The 22,133-nt window shown below is 38.8% G+C and overlaps 2 protein-coding genes across 11 annotated transcripts in view; one reads left to right on the top strand and one right to left on the bottom strand.

Moving 5' to 3' along the window:
• PSME4 (proteasome activator subunit 4) overlaps nucleotides 1-7,258 on the bottom strand; it is a 70,770-nt gene extending 63,512 nt beyond the window's left edge. Inside the window, exon 1 of the mRNA XM_040554082.1 lies at nucleotides 7,240-7,258. The gene's annotated coding sequence lies outside the window, so the exon portion shown is untranslated. The remainder of the gene's footprint in view (nucleotides 1-7,239) is intronic.
• Nucleotides 7,259-13,778: 6,520 nt separating this feature from the next.
• The window catches only part of ACYP2 (acylphosphatase 2), a 38,108-nt gene continuing 29,753 nt past the window's right edge, over nucleotides 13,779-22,133 (top strand). Inside the window, exons 1-5 of one of the 10 annotated variants that reach the window (XM_040554077.1) lie at nucleotides 13,779-14,094; nucleotides 14,586-14,602; nucleotides 16,455-16,564; nucleotides 19,819-19,926; nucleotides 20,950-21,832. In XM_040554077.1, coding sequence (XP_040410011.1) covers nucleotides 14,025-14,094; nucleotides 14,586-14,602; nucleotides 16,455-16,564; nucleotides 19,819-19,879 — 258 coding nt within the window. In that variant the 5' untranslated portion in view covers nucleotides 13,779-14,024 and the 3' untranslated portion in view covers nucleotides 19,880-19,926; nucleotides 20,950-21,832. The other 9 variants (XM_040554078.1, XM_040554079.1, XM_040554075.1 and 6 more) reach the window with 9 other exon arrangements.

Below are 22,133 nucleotides of genomic sequence, written 5' to 3'. Positions count from 1 at the left end.
AGGAATAAACAAAAGGTGTTGCTAAACACTATGAAATGAATAATTTTATCACATATTCTGACAATGATAAATAGGGTTACTGGCCCAGAAGCTGTAATAAATTTATGCACATTTAAGGATAAGTAAAAATATTTTTAATATATTCTAGATGTGCTTTGAAGTTGAAAAAAATCTAAAATTACTTTTTTTCTACCATTTATAAGCAATTCTTCTTTTGTACTTGATTGCGATAGTGGTTTGTTCAAACAGCAGTTGCCAGTGTGGGAAAGTGTTTATTAAATTTGAAGCATGCAGGGTTTGTTTGGACTTGGAGAAAAAGAATCAAAATTAGAGTCCAATTTTCTGAAATTGAAGTTGGCAGATACATAAGGAACTTCAAAGCTGCACTCTTGCTTCGTATCTACATTATCACACACACACACACACAAAACACTACTGCAGTTTCCGGTCTTTCTTATTCAAGTTAAAACTGAAGCTTGATTGTTCACACACATTTAAGTATTTTGCAATGTGGATAAGCACCCCCAGCCTCAGAGAGCCTATTTAACTGAACCAGCAAACCACCTCAAGGGTGTGTGACTACTGTACCTCAGACACACAATTGCTTTCCACCAGAATGAAACACCTACCTTTCAGGCAAAAACGTGCAAAGTATGCTATCAGCACCTCGGTCATCCTACCAACTTAATTGACCCCCCTTATTCTCAGAAATTATTCCCATTTTCAGAATCTAAAATGAGAAAAAAGGAGATTGAGTCTATCTGCAATTATAAGAGCAAGCATACTTACAGTCCTTGCATTTTCAAGGTATTTTCTGCGTGTTGATTAATTTACTAATTGCATTTGCTAATTATTAAAAAACTAATCCTTTTCCCCTGGTACACTGGCATTCTGCAATTTGAAAGGAAAAATATGATACATTTTGCCAAGTGAGTCAAAAATACATTTGTTCTTGAAGTTTGCAATATGTTTTGGCTGCAGCAGTGTGTAAAAGCACATTTGGTCCCCGAGTCACATGATGAAGGACTAGCTTTCATAACATGGAACCAGTCTGTGCAACTTGCATCAACAGCTTTTTCCTCTCTTATTAAGTAAGAGGAATACGAATTGAGAGCAACTTAAATATGGTTGCCACCTGTTGTTTTTTGGCATTAAATCCTGAGAATTGATGAATCCAAGTGTTGTAGTTGAGAAAAAAAAATACAATCTTCCCATTCATGAGAAATTTTGACTGTTAACAGTGGCTTAAGTCACGTTGCGCATTGATCATACGTTCCCTCACTGGCCAGCTTGCTACTTTAGGTCAAATAACACAAGTGCTGTCATCAGTATTTAGGAAACTTGTCACTCAACCTTAACAGTGGTTTCTACCATCCCACATCTCAAGCAACTACTTTTCCTACATGTATGTTTTTCTTAGTGACCCATCTGTACTTAAAAGTACCTAAGTTAAAATCTGATTTTTTTGAGTGACAGACTCCTATATACTTTAGGATTTTGAAAAGAAAACCAAATCCGACAGGACCTTCATAATACCACTAAAAAAATGAAGTGGAATAGCTTGCTTTTGATGTTGTCAGCAATGAGGATCCTTAGGCTTTCTCATCCCTGTGTTTCTAAATTGGTCGGTCACCCAAAGCAGATGCCAACAGACACCAAAGGCAGTCAGGAAGCTGCTGCTGTCCCGCTCACCCACTTTCAGACAAGATGGCAACAACATACTTTCTCCCAGAAGAAGCATCTGTAATTACTAGCTGCAAGTCTTTGGACTAACAAGACCATTTTCATTACAAGGAGTTACTCCATCCCTTCAAGACAAGGACATGAGAAAAGGCTGTAATTAGAGCCTGCTGTGAAAGTGTTTACTCCCCTGCCCCTGGGAAACAGAGTTGCTCTAATGATTTTTGGGTAGTAGCAGTTCCTTGTCTGCATAAACAGCGAAGAGCAGTAATTACAGCTGCTTGTCTCTCCTCCTGCCCCTAGGAACTCAACTGCTGTTATTACTTTCTTGAGGAACAATGAGCAAGATGGCAGTAGGATTAGTCATTCTGAACAATCTTCTGAAGTGTGTGGAATGCAATTAAAATCACTAGTTTTAATCAAACAAACAGGGGCACAGATTTTAAAAACAACACATCTGTGCTTGTTTGTAGCTAGAAAAATCTCATCTGCAGACATATGTTACCTCTTTTGCCTTATTTAAAAAAACTGAGAAACATTGCTCTGCCTAAATATAAGAAACATTTTGATGAGCCTAAAGACTACAAACTAGAAATACACCTATTACATAAATGCTCTAAAAAGTTTACCTATTTGGAGGATGGGGGCAAGAGCAATGACAGCATCTGAATGAAGTGCCAAGGAACTTAAGCTTCCTGTATAGTATGGGACAAAAATAGGTTCTTCTAAAGCGTGACTCGGAGCAACTAATTTTAGGTCCCTAAAATAAGGCTGTCTGAATGCTCCATTATGTGTTTTAGGTTAGACGGGAGGCATGTTCAGTATGATCTAAAGCACACAGGCTGTACGCTGATACAGTTCTGTTTCCATGAGGCCTGTTTAAGATGCACACATGGAACTTTTCTCAGGTCATCCTACGTTGTTTGGGAAAGGGTTTGAACAGAAATAAAAGGCACTTCAGAAGGGATTGAAGTGTTAAAATATGGGCACCTGTATAACTTGTAAAGCTTTACTACATAGACAGGGCTGACAGGATACAGGCAACATGGCCATCCTTCACTTTCCATTCTTGGTGGTTCTGTTATGAGTTAGGGCAGTAAATTTATCCTCAACAATATCAATTCACAAGATATTGTTAGGCTTCCTCTCTTTCATAGCTAAAGTTAGTGGGTTACTGTTCTTACAAGGAGTACAGTCACTGTCTGCACAAAGACAGGACCAAAATTCTCTCTGGTAAAATAATTTATAGCAGAATTGTTTTTCCCCCTCCACCTCCTGTTCTCTTTAGGCGTCTTATTGCCTAAGATTTGGAAAGCAAAATTGTCTCAAATCCTCACATGAGAATTTGGCTTTGACAGTCTATTCCCTCTACATATCTGAAGCTCCTGAAGAATATCCCTGGAAACTGCTGTGCCTGCAGGGAGGAAAAATAATAGACTGGAACCTCATTATAAGGAGCTTACTGCTGATATCTTCCCAAATTACTCGTTGCTATTAGAAATGAATAATAATTCCTCTGATATGAAAAAAATGTAGGCAACTTTGGGGAAAGAGGCATTACTTTTTTTTTCTCCTCGAGACCCTGAGACATGGATTTTTCTGTCCCAACATCCTGCCAAACAGAAATCAGCCGCTGAAGAATATATGATGACAACCAGCTTGCAAAGATCTGTTCTACGTATTCTGCCATTCTAGGAAATCAAGGAAACACTCCCTCGGCAACCTGCAATCCCTTGCATAGACACTGCTCGTTATGTACTTGCAGTTTCAAACAGAATTGCAGCAGTCATTGCCCCAAGCGTTTGACTAACTCTGATGGTATTTTTTCAGTGGTGAAGGCATCTGTTTCATCTTCACCCACAGTTTCCAATTCTTTGATTTGTCCATTCACTTCTCTCCTTCCAGTCTCCCTCCAATTCTTAGGTTATCAAAATGGTAACTAGATAGAACCTTTCTGGGAAGGACTTATTGTTCAAAATGTGAACAAATTGTGAAATTTTAACTTGCTGGATAGTGTCCTACTTTAGGAACAGTCCCATTGACTTCGGCAGGGCTATCACATATGGCAGTGTGCTTCTTAATATTAGAAAACTAATGTTGTTAGAAAAGCTTTCAAAGCCACTTTGGATATCTCTGAGGGATCAAACCTGTGAACAGGTATTTTCATCCTAAGATATCTACAGTGTCTCCCCTTTTGAATTTTAGCATTAGCTGAAAACATGAGGTCTTGGATGTTGCTCTGGTTAAGGGAAGAAATTTGCTAGTGTCTATTAAAAAGAAAAAAAAAAAAAAGTAAGGTCTATTTTCCCGACCCAGGAAGAATCAAATAACAGCCAAAAATATTTGTTCAGATTTTCAGCCTTCTTTCAAGCAGCACTGAGGAAAAACAATTGTTGTTTGTCATGACTGTAGCTCACACGATCAGGTTTAACTCTTTCACTGGATTGCTTGTTCACTGTTTTGAAGTGTGAACCAGAAATACTTAAATATTTATGAATTCTGGGAGAGAGGCAAGCTTACTTAAATATTCCCTTAAGCAACCAATGCTTTCTCTCCTTCTAAAGATCTATTTATAGTTTGCTTCTGGCTGCATGGTTTTATGCACTGAATCTGCATGGTAGACTTTGGCACACTTCTAAAGCAGCAGCTTCTTTCACATGGTATTGTGGAGACATCCAGCATATTAACAAACTGTAGAGGGGATCACGTGAAACAAGCGAGAGCTGTCTAGCATTCACTTGGCCTAACCTGGCAAGTTGTTTGTGCTTCTATCCTGGTAACATGGGGATAATAAGTATAATTGTGTCAAGGGCAGGACTACAGCAATGCAGGTCACCCTGACTACAACTGGGATTCACGAAACTGTAAATTGGTGGTGGTGGGGGGGGTTATTGTGTCAGGTGTCCCACTGAGAAGAAATCAAGCTGAAACAATGTATGAGTTAACACTTCATAACAACCTTGGAAATTTAACTGTCAAGAAAGGCTAGTTAGGATAGAAGGAATGTTCTAATTAAGGAACACAATAGGACTGTAAACTCAGAGAAGCTCCAGGGAGAAAGAAAAGTTGCTTTTGCCACATTTCTGTGTTGTAACTTAAAGGCTAAGCCTGGTAGAAAACTGAGCCATATTTAGCATGAAACCAGAAGCTGCCCTTCTGCTGGGCAAAGTACCAAGAACTGGGTGAAAGAACTAAGGCGGCTGAAAAACCAAAAGTGAGAAAGACGAGAATCTGTCTTGAACAAAAAGAGCAAAGATACCTTGTAATCTCAAAAGAGAGCTCGGCAGGACAATGCGGTAGGCGTTAACTGTTATTTCCTCAGGCATATACTGATAACACTATCTGCAACACCCATGTGTTTTCCTTTTAACACTGCAGCAGACGAATGCAGAATCTGATTCATGCTTTCTTGGCTTTGCCAAATGCACACTAAAATCCTATAACCATGCCATGAATTAATCTGCTGACCCAAAGGTCTGATGAGACATGATTGGAAAAATGGCTGTCCTTAGAGATTCCAGACCTCTCTGCATGGAGTAAGGGACTGGTCATCAGCAGCTGGCACAGTACCAGCAGGAGGCCTGACAGGCTCCAAAATTAAGAGAAATTGGCTCAGAGTCACTGTTTGTCCCCAGCAAGTGAACATCTCTGAAAAGCAGGCATTTTGAAATGGGAAGCTGGAAGGAAAGGGAATTTGGGGTGGTGTCAGGGGTGCCACAGGTCTTACCAAGTCACAGTCACTTTCAGAGCTGACAACAGCTTGTGCTTTAGGAGCCCAGCATAACACCTCTGCATCACATCAGCTTCAGCCCTTGAGCTGTAGGCTACGAGAAAGGCTATGCCAGCTGAAACTCATCCCTGGGTTTCTAATGCTATCATGCTGCTGCACAAACCACAGGGCAGCATCCTCAGGTCTCCAGGAGCAGGTGGCACTGTCAAGGTTACTTTGTGCATTACCTCCTTCTAGCTCCTTAATTTTATTTTGATTTTTTTAAACTTACATGCTCACCTCTTCTTTTTTCACTGGATTCCCAGGCTCCCTGACATTTTCTTTCTCCAGCCCACACAAACAACTCTTTTTCCAGGAAAGCTTTTAGTGTCTTTAAGACTGACCTCAGTCAGTCATTGCAGCAGCAATCTGCATGAACAGCTTCCTGTGACGAGACTAAAAACTAAAGACTAAGAACTGGGCATGCATACAATTTTACTTCCCCTCTGTATGTTCTCTATTTTCTTCAGCTTGCAGAAGACAGACATCCTGAGTCACAGGCTGTGTCATTGTGTTTAATAGCGCTAAATAGGTTTTTCATCCCGTTATTCATCTGCTTTTTAAGGCTCATTATGCTTTGGCATCATAATGCTCTGCAGACAGTTTCCAATATATGAACTGTATGGAACGTTTCCTTTTGTTTGGCATAAATTTGTCACCCAGTAGTTTTCTAATGCCCATGAGTTCTCACAGATGAGAAATGACACCAATTCACCATTTATGACTATACAGACCTGTGTGACATCCCCTGCTGGACAGACAGATGCTCTTCTGTCTCAAGATGACCCAAGAGAATACTAGTTTTAGTCCGTCTTCATATGATGCCATTCCAGGCTTTGGATCATCCTAACTGATTTTGTCTGTTGCCTTTCCTGTTGTTTCTTTGAGGTGAGGAATGGCTAGAACAGGATATTTGGCACAGCCAGGGTTTGCACAGCAGCATACGGCTCTTTTTTGTTATGCTCTGTTAACACTTTTTTTTTTTAAACGTTCTTCCCATAAGGGGCTTTCTTGCCAGCCCCTGAGCATTACACTGATCTGCTCATAAAACTGCTTGCAGTAACTCCAGAAACCACCACTATTTGCACTGGTTCATGTACTTCCACTCTGCACAATACTTCATTTAATAACACAATTTAATCTGACTTCTAAATGCCCACTCATTTAACATAAAGAGATACTTCTGTAATTCTTTGCAGTGGCACATTTACTACCCAAAGTAATCTAACACCATTAGCCAGCTATCCAGTCACTATTCCTTGCTGAATTTCCTTGTTAACTTTTTCAGTAACAGTTTCTCTACGGTGAATGTTTTCCACTTATTCCTTCCTCTTGTGACTGCTCCTTCAGTTATTAGTCCACCAAAATACTTTAACCTTATAAAAGCTTACTTAACCAGAGAATTTTGTCAGAAGCTTCTTGAAAATCTATCAACACTGTATCAAGCTGATCCATCCTTTTCCACATAACCACTGACTTCTCAAAAGGATTCAAATAGATTTCAAGCATTAATTCTTGCTACAAAAATCATGATAATTCCTCCCATTTTATCAAAACTACAAATACGTCTACTCGGTTGGATGGGGAAGATGCCATCAGGGCAGTATGAGAATCGATGGAAAACTAGGCCCCACAACAGTGACCTTTCTAGCTATGCATAAAAACTGTTTAACTCAGAGAAAAGAGTTCAGACAAACCCAATTTAGAGTTCCTGTTTTGCTACCTTTGGCAAATGCCAGGTCCCACCTGCACCATCTATACTATGAGATGTTTGTAGAGCTTCAGCCCACCTTTCAGAAGCATTTTCCTTCAACCAGATGCTGATCTTCACCAAATCTGTTACAAGCTCATGTCTTCAAAACATAGTCCCCTCACATGATTGGAACTGGCAAGCAGATTCTGAAATAACACAATTACCCATATCCAAGTTATAATCAATCCAGCAAGACTTGACTGAAATATCTGATGACACTGGCTGCACCAATACTTTTCAAGATTCTGAAATACTAATTAGGCCTTCTCTTTGTTGCTTTTGAGAACAAATAGTGGGCTAATGCAGTTAATGAGAATGAATCAAATAGTTTCACAGTACTGCAAAATGTAATAGCTGTCAACCCACCTCCATTATACACTGTTTCTTTACCAACCCACACTTTTTCGTGCTTTCTTAGTTCTTTTATAGAGCCCTAAATCCTCCACAAAAATCTGACATCATTGTTCTAATGGCTGTGGGAAGGGTGATGTTTAAACTTCGCTTTATTCAACAGGAATAAAGAACTGCTTTAAATGACCACATCTCTTCCTCCTCACTGTGTTGCATAAGAAGAGAAAATATAACCACTGGCAGCATCTCAATCACTTTTCTTTAAATTTTAATGTGCTTCCTGTGCATGGATATTTCATTAATCAAACATCAGACAAACCTCCTTCTGCTCTGCTATCAAACCATGAGACTAAGACTCCTAACGTGACTCTTCCAAACATAAGAGGACGGCCTGGGCTCACCATCTACTACTAGTCCCTGTCCCTTCCCACTTCCTTTTTCGATCCCACTGATGTTCAGTAAAACCTCGGGAAGCGTAACATTTTAAGTTAAGTACTAATCCAGGTAGAATAGAGGTCCCAAAGACAATACCAAAAGAGGGGCTTGCCAGGTTGTTATATATTAATGTTTTTTTTTGCACACAGAATAAAATTTTCCAGAATAATGTTGCTTTTGTATGTTTGTTAGTTTACAATCTAACCTAATTTCCATAAAGCTCCTAAGTCTTTGATTCACAAAATTAAAATATTATAGTTACATTACTCCTTGGTTTATATGCTGCTTCTAAATTCAAGTTATAATTACCTTCTGAAATTATACCCAATGAATTTAAATGCTTGTAGGCATTACAGTAGGTGAGTTTGTGTTTAGTCTTGACCACCAAGTTGAGACTTCTTTGATATATTACTGTAGCAAAAGACTAACAGACCTAACCCCAAATATCACTCTCTGATTTTTATGCTTTAGAGTTCAATAGTATAGCTTCAGTCACACCTGTCAAAGATTTTTTGCTACAGGAAATACCAGTTCATGTTCTCATGTTTTATTTACTAACACTTTGTGATTTAAAAAGTCTTGACAGCTGATATCCTCATACTAAGCATTTAAGTTCCCTACTAGGTTTTCAGATCAGGATTTTTATTACTATTAACTTGAACTGACTTACCTGAGGATTCTTTCATTTCCTATAGCAGCAAAAATACTTTTCAAAGCTTAATTGAAACTGAGAAATCTGAACTTTCTGCCTGTGATTTTGTTGGTGGAGGTTTAGTAGTTTATTGCCTTAGATCTTTACATAAAGGAATGTTAAACTAAGGACATAGTGACATAACAACGAAAAAATATTGAAAACTGAACATAAGTTTAGTTTTATTAAATATTTACATCTGTATATAATGTCAACAAGTTAACAAGCTGTGAGTTGAATCACAAACAATTACTTTGGGAACTATTGCTATAATTTAAAAAAAAAAGTTTAAAAGAAAACTGCTGATAAGTCTTCATGCCCTAGATAGAATCAGGATGTAGTGAATAAAAGGCAACTAACAAAGCAAAAAACCTTCCATACAACTTGTTGTGTGACACTGCACTATACATAGGATCTCACAGTAACTATTTGGAACAAGCACAGTAACAAAAAAATTGCCCTAAGTAGTCTAGCCACACTAAAATAACGGGTGCACCGTTCTGTATCTATCATCCTATAGCTTATGTAAGTAGTCCATGATTTTAGAGCATAAGGGGGACAAATTTATGTTCCATTAGGTCCCAAATTTAAGACAAAGTTTGGCTGCAGTCCTGTAACTTGATCTGCGCAGGCATGACCCTTATTCTGCACAGCACTCTGCTCGCCTAAGTGGGCCTCTGCACAGGTGTGGGGTCCCCCCACCCAGATCTGACTGCTGCTTTGGGTCTTCACATTTCCAATAGATCAGGAGACAAGTGCTGTAACCAGGGCACCTGACTGTGCTAGGGGTATTCTGCAGTCAGCCTCAAAAATTTTCTAAGATTTATACACCCAAATTTTGAGTTTTACAATTTAAAAGCACAAGGTACCTTTTGTTTGCTTATGGTAAGCTGTTTTCTATTATATGGTTTTATTTCAAAATTAAGAGTGTTACACATTTTTGCCTAGCACTCCTTTGTTCTTTAGGCATGTTAATTTTCCATCTGGATGCTTTCTCTTGACAGAAGTCCTTCTTCTATGCTTTTCCTACTTTTCCACTCTCCACGGAGAAAGGAAGACAGCATATAGAAAAAGTTATAGTTGAGAATATTTATTTGAATGCAGAAATACTCAAGATATGTCATCAGCTCATGCTGAGAGCTTAAGCCTTGCACAAGCGTAGTTTTTCTTCTCAGTGAAAATGCTACTATACTGGGAACTGCGTCGCTGAAGATGACAACAAGAACAGGTACACAAAGCCTAAGCCGCTTCATATTTTTACATGCATTATACTTCATTTTTAGCTTCCTCTAAAAAAGCTGACTAGAAACTAGTAGTAATGGCATTACCAAAACCTTTACAAGCTAGGAACACTTCCCTGTCTTGAGCTACTGCTTAGAAAATAAAAGATATTATTAGTTTTTATATATTTAAATTTTTCTTTAGTAGCCCAGCATAGTGTTATTTATACATCCTACACAGTACAGACAAAAGCTCTTTACAAACTCCCAGAGGCCTATCTTGTCCTTCAGACTTTGAAATCTAATCCTAGTGTTTAAGAGACTATCCTTTCCCCTAGAAGACAACAGCTGACAGTCAGTGATCCACAGAAAAAGGAAAGTAGAAGTTAAGACTATCTCTTACTTCCTAAATGTCCTATATTACACCTTGGGAGACTTAAATACATCTAACTAAACCATAAATAGAGACCCTAAAGAGTTTTGTACAACTTGAAGCAGAGTCTGCAAAATCAGAAGTCTTATTAGTTTTATTTTAAATTAAATTGCAATTTTAATAAATTTAAAGTTTATTTTAAATTAAGTTGTAAGAGTAAATATAGTTTTGGAGAAAACATGATAAAAGAATAACTGAAAAAAAAAGAGAAAACTACTGAAAAGAAAAATGTAGCCTTTATTTGAAAAAACAAATACAAATAATAGTGTTTTAAAGTAGGAGTTGTATATACTATGCTTAATAGAGAACAAGCAAAAATTATAAAAGATAAATAATTGAACTTATATAGTTTCTACTCTTTCTCTCTGAGTACTTACTGCTTTCTAAGCCACAAGAGGGAGTAGGCGCAGCAGCTTCTTTTATACAGAGCCTTTGCTATCCTTTGGGAAACCACTCATCAGAATCTGCTGGGGACCATTTGTAAGTGAGTCAGGTTTGGACTTTAGATAAACACTGATGAAAAAGGGTAGCATAAATGCTAAAAAAAAAAAAAAACACAGAGAAAACAATAGATAAATACTTCAGCTAATAAGTGGGTGGCAGAGAGAGGGAAGAACTCTGAAGTGAGGAATGTTAATTGTTTGTAGATTGTGAAGATACTCTGAGAAAGCTGAGAGCAGAAATTCAATCATGAATTGACAGGTCTGAGAAGGAACCATAATAAATAAAAAATGGTGAAAAAACAGGAGCATAGCTAGAGGTTAAGGAATAAATTAAGACAGCAATATTGGAGGTCATGTACCTGATAGAACATCTGCATAAACATGAAAGACAGTAATTTTGGGAGTGGAAAACATCGAATGTATATGGTGAAGTGACAGCCATACAGAGAGAAAGCAGAAGAAATGGGTACTCAAAGAAAAATAGGTTTGTAAAGGTTTTCTACTCAGTATAAGCATAAATAACAAAGCTACAACTTCCGAAATATCTTTATCAACTAAAATGAAACTTATTTAAGTAAAAGATCCTTTTATTATAAGCATTGCAATTGATGGTGCTCAGTATCAGGGCCCAGAGGGCCCATAGCTCTGATTGTCCTGACCAGGCTCACCTGAGCCAACCATATCCCCTCTGCCCCTTGGTCCTGAAGCCCTATTTAAGCTCAGGGCTGAACCCATCCTACCTCATGGGCATGCGAGTCTCTAGTTCTAGCTTTAGGGCTCTTTGTTGTACCCTTCCAGTACTTTCTGGAACAATTCCTCATCCTTTCCTGTACATTATGGCCAAAAACAGGATAGTGGGAAATCTATACTGTGCTTAGAGCTAGTATTTAGGGGTGTTCTTCAAACTCTTGTTCAGAGTACAGATATGTGACTGAATGATGAAATTAGTCTTCTCTACAACAGTGTTTTACCTAATGCAAAACTTCTGCCAAGTAAAGCAACTTCCTAGGTGGCTTTCACAATAAATCCCTTCTATAAAAGCCTAAGGTCCATGAATAATTGTTCCTAGAGAACACTGTGCTGTAAGTGAAATTCAATCTATACACATGAAGCAAAAAGACCGATGAATATAAAACAATGTCTTCTGAAAGAGATAAAAGCTGGCTGATGTGAATTTAAATTAACAAGAACGTGTAATAGTCAGAAAAGAAAGCTTACTGTGAAATTAGTAGGGAGAAATAAAAGACAAACTGTATAATAGCAGCTGCTGTGAGCAAACAAAAGGCCTGGGTAAACTGGCAGCATAATGGTCATCCATGGAATTCACTGCAGCCTGGAATTTCTCTTTCATGTATTAATTGTGATTGTTGCAGCTTTGTTTTAGTAATAAAAAGGTCACCTTTATTTACTGAGTAGCAAGCCAAATACAACACATGGTAATAGCTAAGCTGGCAGAAGTTTAGAAGAGTCTATTTCATTGCTGGAGCGATCTACAGATGTTATGGCACTGTATTTTTTGTTCATCCTAGCAGTACAGAAGTTTGTTCGTTGGAAGAAGTGTTCATAATCATTTGCATTTCTCTGCAGTGTAACTAAGGAATGTATCTTGTGCTATAACGTATGTAGATATCTAGCATTTCTTGCAAGTAGCTGTAGGAAGTGCAATCAGCTGATTCTTAAGCCAACATCACTACAGCTGGCAGAGGGATGGCAAAAATACAAAACTTCATTGACTTCATACAGACTGTCTATACTTTAAGATAGTGCATGCTAAAGTTCTCTTACTAATTAGTGTACTTGAATACTGTTTGATTACTGATACTGACTTTTTGGACTGTAAAAACATAAAGGGTTTCATGGTATCTCTGGAGTTTTTCAGGTGTCTGTTATGAAATAATGAGAATGTTGGTGTCATTTAGTGAATGAATGGCAAGATATTCTTATAGCAAATCAGAAAAATCCTAAACTGGCTTTAACTGATAAAAAAAATCAACTGACAAAGAAAATTAGAGGGCAGCAGATATACCTCTGGGCCAGAAGTTCTCAAGGACTGTGACAGGAATGGATTTCCATATTGAGGATGACCCAGCGCTGATGAGAGGAAACCTACCTGAGTCACATCAAGAAAACTTACTTGAAAGGTAAGAGTCATTCCCTTGATTAAAAACCAAAGTTGCCATTACAGTTTGCTCTCTGCAGATTCCAGTAATCAGTACCTGAACAAGCTCTAGTTTCAAGGCTTAAGTTGCAATGTTTTATATTGTAAATAGGCTAATATTTTATTTTTGACCTGTCTTGCTCTTCAGTGTTGATAGATGGCAGCAGATGACTAAAAACTCTAGACTGAGTTCATCTTCTAACCAAGGATAATTAAATGTTGTTTCTAATGCAATATTTAGCCTGAAGATACTTTTTCTTTTAAGAAAAAGCAAACACAGAGTAGAAAACCATGTGACATGCCAGAAAAATCCATGGCATCTAGTTGGAGACTGTACCTACTAAACGATCAGTTCCTGGTTTATATCTTTGCATGTTACATCTACATTAAAAATGTTTTGGAAAGGTTTGTAAAGGAAAATGTGAGCACTAATATACATCATTGTGTAGGTTTGAACATATTACCTGAGGTAAATTTTCTGTCTCCAAGTCCTGGTGCTCCAGCTGGAGTCCAGCCTCTCCCTGGCCTTGGTGTTTGCCGCACATGGGGTAAAACTGGGAAGGAAAAACTTTTAATGTTTTGTCTGAAAGCTTTAAGAGCTGGGAGACAGGTCAGTCCCACAGCCCCACTAGGGAGGGACAACACCCAAGACAAACTTTCTATTTTGGTGGTATTTCGCTCTCTCTATTTGGTGGCTTTTAGCTCTCAACTACTTGACTTACCATCTTGGTCAAAATTACCTCAGTTCACCTGTGACAAATTGTGTCGTTTGAACGATTTGCGTAAACCCCTGAAAAAGGCAAAGGCAGGTTACCTGTGTGCAGGGTGCTCGAGCTGGGAGGCTCAGCTGTGTGGAAACTCCAACCGCGCCGGCCCGGCACAGGGAGAGGGAGCCTCGCTGATTCCCGCAAGGCGTTCCTGACCCATCTCGGGTGATCTCGGGTGTAGCGGTGACCCCCGGCGGTGACGGGGCTGCGCCTCCCCTCAGGCGCCCGTGGGTTCTTCCCGCCCGGAGCGGGGCGGGCGCTTTCTGGGGCAGCTTGAGCCTCGCGCGCTGCCGTCCGGGCGGCCCGCACTGCTCGGCGGCCGCCATGTCTACCCTGGGGAAGGCCTCGGGCGTGCTCAAGTCGGTGGATTACGAAGTGTTCGGGCGGGTGCAAGGTGAGGGGCGCTGGGCGGTGGCACTTTGCGCATGCGCGGGGCCGGGCGGGGCTGAGGCGATCGAGTCGTGTGGGGGATCGCGGCCCCCTGAGGGGAGGCGGCTGTCAGCGCCCGGGGGCGAGGGCTGTGCTGTCGAACTACTCCTGTCAGCGCGGCTCCGTGCTCGCAGAGGGACGGGGGTGGTTCCCCCCTCGGGTTGGCAGCGAAACTGAAGTGAATATTAAAGGGTCAAAGGCTATTCCCGTCTTCGTTAGGGAGTTCCTCTAGCCGCTTTAACGGAAATAACCGCTTGGTCGAGGTCGTCTCCTAGCCGTCTTCTGCAGTTGGCCCAGAGTTACAATGTCACAGAGCTCTGCAGTTTCCTTGCCGATAGACCACAGATGACATGTATACAGTTTACAATAAATTTGTGAAGTGAAATTTTTTTGAAATAGTCTTTTATAAGATAACCTTACTCTTTTTTGACCTTGCTATTTTTCTTTCTTCTCTAGGTGTTTGTTTCAGGATGGTAAGGCAACATCTGATTTACCAGTTCTACTTCAAAGCCTACTTCAAAGTATAGTATTTCCAGGGCTAAAAATACAGCAGCAGCAGATTTGCAGACTATAAACGTAATCAACCGATGGATGGAGTTCTAGGTTAGACTGTTAAGTATTGCAAGCAGATTTAAGGGGAAAAATTTTTTGTTCATCTCTTATAGTAAAATATTTTTAAAAGCTTATTAATGTGTTGTTTATATTAGTGTAATTTCTAAAGATTGTATTTGGATTGTGATACAAAGGTGAGCATTAGAACATACTAATGTTTAGAGAGGTAAGTTCTGGATGTTAGTTTCTGAAGCCAATGCATTCCAGTTTACATTCCTACCGGTAATTACAGTACAAGTGCTTAAGGAAGCTTATGTTTCCTGTGATACAGTTGCTGGGGCTCGTGACCCAGCCAGAGTTCTCCACCAGCTCTGAATTTGTAGCAGGTAATTCTTCTGCTTGACAGAAATCAAGAAACATGTTTCAAAAGTGTTGTGTGAACCTAGTGAGCTGTGTTTTAGACCTAAAAGTTTTTATGCGTAATTTATGTATTGTGAAATAGCTCAAAATAGAGAAGGATGGAGGTTTACAGTATAGTATGTCTTTAATATTCCTTTATCAAGTGGAAAGTGTGTATTTGCAGATCATATGATAGGCTGCATTCTGATGCTTTTGGGTAACTTCTTAGGGAAAAAGTGCTCATAATCAACTTGAAAAGTACTCTTCATAGGTAGCAACACCTTTTCATTGCCTAGATTACCCCCAGATCTGTTTTCTCTTTTGAAGTGTAATTATTATTGAGCTGAAGTTTGGCTGTTAGCATTTAGAACAAATGTCTAAAGAGAACATGGGCTACATCTCATCTCTGAACATACATGAAGGAAAATGGAGGAAGCACCTTTTAATCTCAATAAATTTGAGGTGAATGAAAATATTAGCTGTTTAATATTAGTATTAGCTGTTTTTATTCCCTGCAGAGAATAAAACTTCAATGGTTTCCTGTAAAATACTTTCTGTTTCATGCCATTTCAGGGTTCAGGCACAAATGAAAACTATGCAGATACATATTGTGTGTACATAAAAAATAAGAAGGTTCAGAAAACAGGATTTGTAAGTTCCGTACATTTGCTGCTATAATTTGCTTTGCTAGTAATTCAGCAGAAGATCCTTAGAATTTAAGGGGTAAAAGTCAGGTGGAAAGGTTTTAGAATGAAACATGAGGAAACACTTCTGTTTGTGCATGCAACAAGCTTAAAGGGCTTAGACACCAACTGTTGAAGAGGCAAATGAGCAGTGACAGAAGCTAGAGAAAACTAAGTAAAAGGTGGTGGTGATGGATTAGTAGAGTTCTTTGATTAAAAGTGTTTAAAAATTCCTTAAACAAGGAGAGCAAGTTTTTGGCTGATCTCTGAATGAAAAAACTCACAGTATCAGAAGATTTCTGTGCATATTCAACTGATACAGCAAGCAGCAGGATGGCTTTATTATGAGCAGGGTAAGAAGCCATCATATATATAGTTTGTGGTGTTTTGTGTTTTTTTTATTATTATTTTTGCAGAAAAGCGTTAATGTAAACCAACATGGGAATTAACTCATGTATTTTTGTATATGTGAAATCTAATTCTTGTTCAAAAGCTGGTTGCTTCTGCTGCAACTGCAGAGCTGACAGGAATGTTTTAATGTCTGAGTATGAGCATAATCTATGGATTCTTGTTTCTCTTAAGTCTCAGTCTTAAGGCTATGAAAATGGAAGTGAGGTTTAACACGGTTTACATGGTATGCATGTAGTGTATGTGCTGGCACTGATTATTGTCTCATTATTTTTCGAATCAGTACACGGAAGAGGAAGCTAGGAAGCTAGGAGTGGTTGGCTGGGTTAAAAATACCAGTCAAGGAACAGTAACAGGCCAAGTTCAAGGCCCAGAAGATAAAGTAAATGCAATGTAAGTATCTTTGTTTCTCTTAGTCTTACTACTGTCGCTTACAGAAGCATCTGAAATCCCAGATGACAGGTAGGTTCTTATATCGATAACTTCAGTGCTTTCAATAACTTCGGTTTTATTTGAGGGTTTTTGTTTGTGAAATTGATGAGACGCATCCTTTAAGCTGTAAATCTTCAAGTTTAAAAATAGTGTGAGGCTTCTGTCAGTTTTAATTTCTAGTGTCACACAGCGCATAAGTGTATTTTCCCAAAAATACTTTTAAAACAAAGAAAAAGCCTTTATTCCTATATGAGCACAGATCTGCTATTTAACTTTGAATCATCTCTGCAAAGAAACTAGAATGTCTCGAAATGTTTACTTAGCTTTTACTTAAATCAGTTTAAGAAAACGGTTTTGATTTTTTTTCCCAATTTAAAAAAATAATAAATAAATACACATTGTAGCAAGGGCTTGCAATCTCTATTACCTGGAAATAAATTTTGAAATATTTTGGTGCCTTTAAAATGTATATGGTTTTCTTTATTAATTAATTTCCAAGAGCTTAAAGCTGTTACTTTGGAGAAGTGCTGCCTGTAAAAACAAAGACCAATCCAAATATCTCTTTTTTGCAAGTGTGTGTAGGGAGATTGTTTGGAGTTTTTAAAAATCTCAGTGATTTGTCGTATTGAGAAAGGGATGAGTGATCGTAAAGCCTTCCTTTGCAAGGTTCGTTATGGATGGCCAATTATTAGTGCATATTTCACAGTACAGGAATTGTTTCAAAACTCAAATAAAATGAAGTTGGCTTTTTTTTCAGGGAAAAGTGTTAGACCTTCTTGTAAAGAAATGTATTGCATGTGACAGAAGTATTTGTAGTCATTTTCTTTGGTTTTGAGCTTAACATCAGATTGGTTATCTTGGGCTGCAAAACGCTTAAAGCCAGAGAAGCAGCAGTTGTTTCTGAAGTCAATGCTTATTCTCTGGAATACTACTGTTAACTTCATATATAGTATTTAATATCTCTGTATTTGTAAACTTAGTATCTCAGTGCAATCTGTAGTAAACACTGAAGATGGACATGTGTTGGAGTATTGTTTTCTTTAAAAATTTCTCAAGTCAGTTGATTTACTCTGAGCAGCTTTAAGTGAGAGCACAGTTTAACCCCCCCAGTGTGTGTTCATTTGCATGAAACTAGGATTGCTGCAGCATGCTGTGTTCTTCCCATGTTTTCCCCTTACTGTTATTTGTGTTGACGGCATTAAAGGAAACCTTACTTACCACTACACCAGGAAATTGGTATCATCATATTACAATGATATCTTGTAGCAGAGCTGCAAAATTAGACTAATGAGACTAGGCTTGTTCTCAAGGAAGAGATGGCAAAAGAGCTATTAAAATGGAAGCTTTCATCTCCCTTTGTCTTGTTAAACAATTTCAAGTAGGGTCAGCAAGATGGATTGTGACAGTAAATTGACAGTGATGTTGAAGCTTTTGATGTACGTTGTTTGTGATATCCAGAGCAAATAAAAAGTTGTTTTGAATTGTTGTTTCTTCATTTTAAGCTGGAAATGAGGAAGATACCTCTGACATGGGAATAAATGTTGCAATGCTGAATTGAAATTGAAGTACAATTAAGTTACACATTGAGATATGGACTACTGAATTTCCTAGAGTAAAATGCTTGGGAGAAACCAGTTAATTTCACTTGTTACCTGTGTGGGCTTGGATACATAGAAGATAAAGTGTAATGAACGTATTTTTGGTGATAAATTGCTGGACTTCCACATGTAAAGGGAGGAATTGTATATGAACAGACACTTGGAAAGGCCCTTATTTCTCTTAGTACATGCAATAGAAAATCAAGTGATCAGAATCAGTATAGAGTTGAGAGGGAAAAAGATCTAAAGCAGGTAAGTTGGAGGTATGACTGTGTGGAGGTATGACTCTCTCTGTACTCTAGTGAAGTGAGGATGTGTCAGGAATGTGTTTTGAAAATCAGTTGGCTAGGTAACTGATGGGGAGCGCATGACACTTGCGGATACTGGGAACCTTATGCTGAATATTCCAAGTTCAACTTCGCTATTTTGATACTGCTTTATATGTGGTCAACTTTCTTGGTAAAAATGTGTGCAATTTTCTACAAAACGTGTTCTTTAAAAGAGGTTGCACGGGTGGTTTTATAGATTACATTAATTTTAAGTTACTGTGTTAAAGTAAAAGGCTTACAGAGAGCACAAGGAAGGCAAGGATCTCCCAGAAGCAGTGACGCTATGTTGTTTCTCTGCTGGGAAAACCTACTGAAAGCTCTGTGTTTAAACATTTGCCTTGCATTTAGCAGTCAAGTTCCTGTCTTGTCCTCTGGTTAAGTAGGAAAGGTAGGGTTCTCAGCTTCTTGCCAGATGAAGAGAAAAATGGCAGTTGAGCCATGTTTCCAGAAGTTTTTCTATTAAACAGAAGAAACAAATCCTCTTCACCTTATTTTTATGGATTTGTGTATAGCCCAATACAACTTCACAGCACTGGAGCTGGGGAATTAGGCATGGGAAGGCAGCCAGAGGCCGTGCTGCTGCGCGTGCGTGGTCATGTTGGTGTTCCCTCTGCGTGTGGAAGAGTGTTAATATGGGTGGTGTGCTGAGGGCTTGGTCCCTTCCCATCCTGCAGGGAAGAGGACTGACCTCGGTACCTCAGACTGATACAATTTCTCAGGCAGTGTGCTGAAGCCTGGGTTTTGTCCTAAAAGATGGAAGTAATTGGTTCCTGGCAGACAAAAAATGTGGTGGAAATACTTGCAAATGTGCCATGCAAATTGGGGTTTGCTCTGGAACATGTAACAGCTTAGCAGGGGCATTTTGACTTCTGCAAGAAGTGGCGAAAGGTAGATAAATCTGAAGGGTCGGGGCATGAAGTGTTATATGGGCAATGGGCTTCATTCCTTAGTGGATTGTCCACTTAAGGTTGAATGTCAGCTTTTTTTTTTTGTTCTTTTTTTCTGAATTAATGGAGGAAGGCTGACTTTGGTATATTTTGTATTGAAATGGTGATAGTGTTGAAAAGTGGTTATATTCACTCAGAGTTCCCTGAGGCTAGGGTTTCACACGGTGAATTTGATGGTAATTCAGGAAGTCTCAGGTAAGAATAGGTTTTTGATTTTTAGATGTTTTCAATTTGTTTTTAAAGAAGACTTCATGTTGTCAAAGATTGGTGACTACTAGAAAGTATTTGGTCTTGAACTTCCTACATATAAAACTTAATTTCCCTTGCTTTTTCGGCTCTAGGTGTCGCTGTTCGTGTTCTGTAGATGCTGCCAGCTGTGTGCTTCAGTTGAAACCCCTCTAATTTCAGTTGAAATTGACTCTAATGCTAGAATCCATCTCTTCTTCAAGGCGAGTTTTTTTTTTTTTTTTTCCACGCGGGTTCCGCCCCCACTGTCGGCAGGGTCTCGCGTGGCCCCGCTCCCCGCCGCGCCCCACCCGGGCGGTGGTCCCTGCCGGCAGTACAGCTGACCGACTCCAGAGCTCTGCCCCATAAGCTGTTGCAGTATTAGTACCTGAGGTTTTTTGCTGCGATTTTCCAGTCTTCCTTTCCTTAGGTGGTGACTGTCAGTGATAACTGAAACTTAAATCCGTTGCTTAGGTGAAAGCAACGTAGGATTGCAAGGCTGTATTGGATTGTTGTACAAACACAGGCAAATGGAGTTATCTGAATAATAAATGTAGGTATTTTCTTACTTAATTAGAAGCAATATGCCTTTGATATGCCTGAAAAAAGACTTATTTTGACTTTAATCCTAACTAAATCTCAATAACTATTTTAGAATAATTCTGTAGGCAGGATTGGCTGAGCTTTCTAGGAGACTTCTCAAAACAACTGCCAGTTAGATGTGCTGCTGCTGCTGGAAGCTTTTTAGTGCATTTGAGGGCTTTATGCAGACACATATTCTGCATAGTGGAAATCATTGGAACCATGTGTAACACTGATTTTCAGAGTGGAGATATTCTCTTGTAGTCTACATCCCCTTTTACAAGAGGATGTAGAATAGTTCAAGGCCCTTAATCTGGCTTTTTATGCCAAAGAAAGATTGTTCCAGATGTCTTCATTGCTCCAACGCAATGTTTATAGAAATGCTAATGAGTAAAAGTTCAGTTTAAACTAATATTTGTGAAGAGTTCTTTTTTTTTTTTTTTTTTTACTCCAGTTTATTAAGGGGAATAACTTTGTGCACACAATTAAAAATAGACTTCTGGCAACAATTTAGTAATTATAAATAAAAGTATGTACTTGAGAAGTATAGGTTTCTTTGAAATAATTATTATGGGTGATGTATTTGACAAAGATACCTGGTTTTGTTTTTTAAGTATAAATTTAGTGCTTGAGTGATGCAACATTCTGTTTGTCTTCTTGAGCAGGGTCTTCCTCTGCTCCTTTTCAAACAGCCGAAAACTGTGGGATGGTTGACACAGCATGGAGCCGAAGCTGCTGCACTGCGCATTTCAGAGGGGTTTTCTAGCTTGAGTCTGGTGCTTTACTAATGGTACCCTGTAGCTTCTAGTCATTTTAGCACATGGCAGAGCTTGCTCACGTTGCCTACAGAGAAACACGGGCATAATAGGAAGAAAAATGAGGAACTTGTTCTGCTTTCCTATAGAAGAAACTAGGACATTGAGGCTGAACTGATGTGCATAAATGTACAGACACATACAGATGTGCATGAGCTCTAACGATTTAAGTTATCTTGGCCACAGTCTTCATGTGACCTTTCAAACAAGTTATAAAAGGAATAACAGCTGACAAGATCTCTGGTTCTTAAAGCACATCAGAACGGCAACTTTCATTTTGCTTTTTTTTCATAGAAGTATATTTTATTTGGTCTCAAAATTCTGAAGTGCTTTTGGTTTCTCTCAAAATAGATTGGGGCACTTTAAAGTTTTTGAAACTGCTGTGTTACTTAAGGCTATTGCATCTCAACAGATTGGCACAAAGGTTGTGTAGGATGGTTCTGACTCTTTCGATGTTTTCCAGGAAGCCATGCCAAAAATGATGTAAATCATAATATAAAATTATTGGATCTGGTTTTATCTGAATTGTGAAGTTTTCTGTAGGTAGGTACTAATTGATATTAGCATGAACCAAGAAGTAGCCAACGATACCTGCAGCTAAACATCACAGGGCATCTTTGTCTTTTTGCCCTTTGACTTTATCTGATGTCCTTTCATCCTTCTGCTCTTGAGTTAACTTATTATATTCGCTCTGCTACTGGATTAGAAGCTTTCTTTTCAAAGCCGGTATTGTTGTTTTTTTTTTTGTGGCTGGGGTGAAACAGTTGTTTTAATCTATAATGAATAATCTATAATGAATATTCTGTTCATGCATCGTAAGCTCTTTCTGTGGATATTCTGACTTGCACTCCTATGTTGTGATGCTGTGGGCTCTTCCTGCTTGTTTCCTTTTTCCTAAAGGAACAAAGAAAATCAGTCTGGAAAAAAAAGTCTGGCAAATATTCAGAACTTTATGAAAGAAAAGCAGGCTTTAAAACAAGCAGCTGATGTTCCATGTTTGCAAGCAATGACCATTCTGATGGGAGAGTGTCCTG

This window comes from Cygnus olor, chromosome 3 (assembly GCF_009769625.2).
Source record: "Cygnus olor isolate bCygOlo1 chromosome 3, bCygOlo1.pri.v2, whole genome shotgun sequence".
In the NCBI taxonomy this organism is placed as follows: Eukaryota; Metazoa; Chordata; class Aves; order Anseriformes; family Anatidae; genus Cygnus; species Cygnus olor.
The sequence above is the reverse complement of the archived record's forward strand: the minus strand, read 5'-3'. Positions and strand labels throughout refer to the sequence as shown.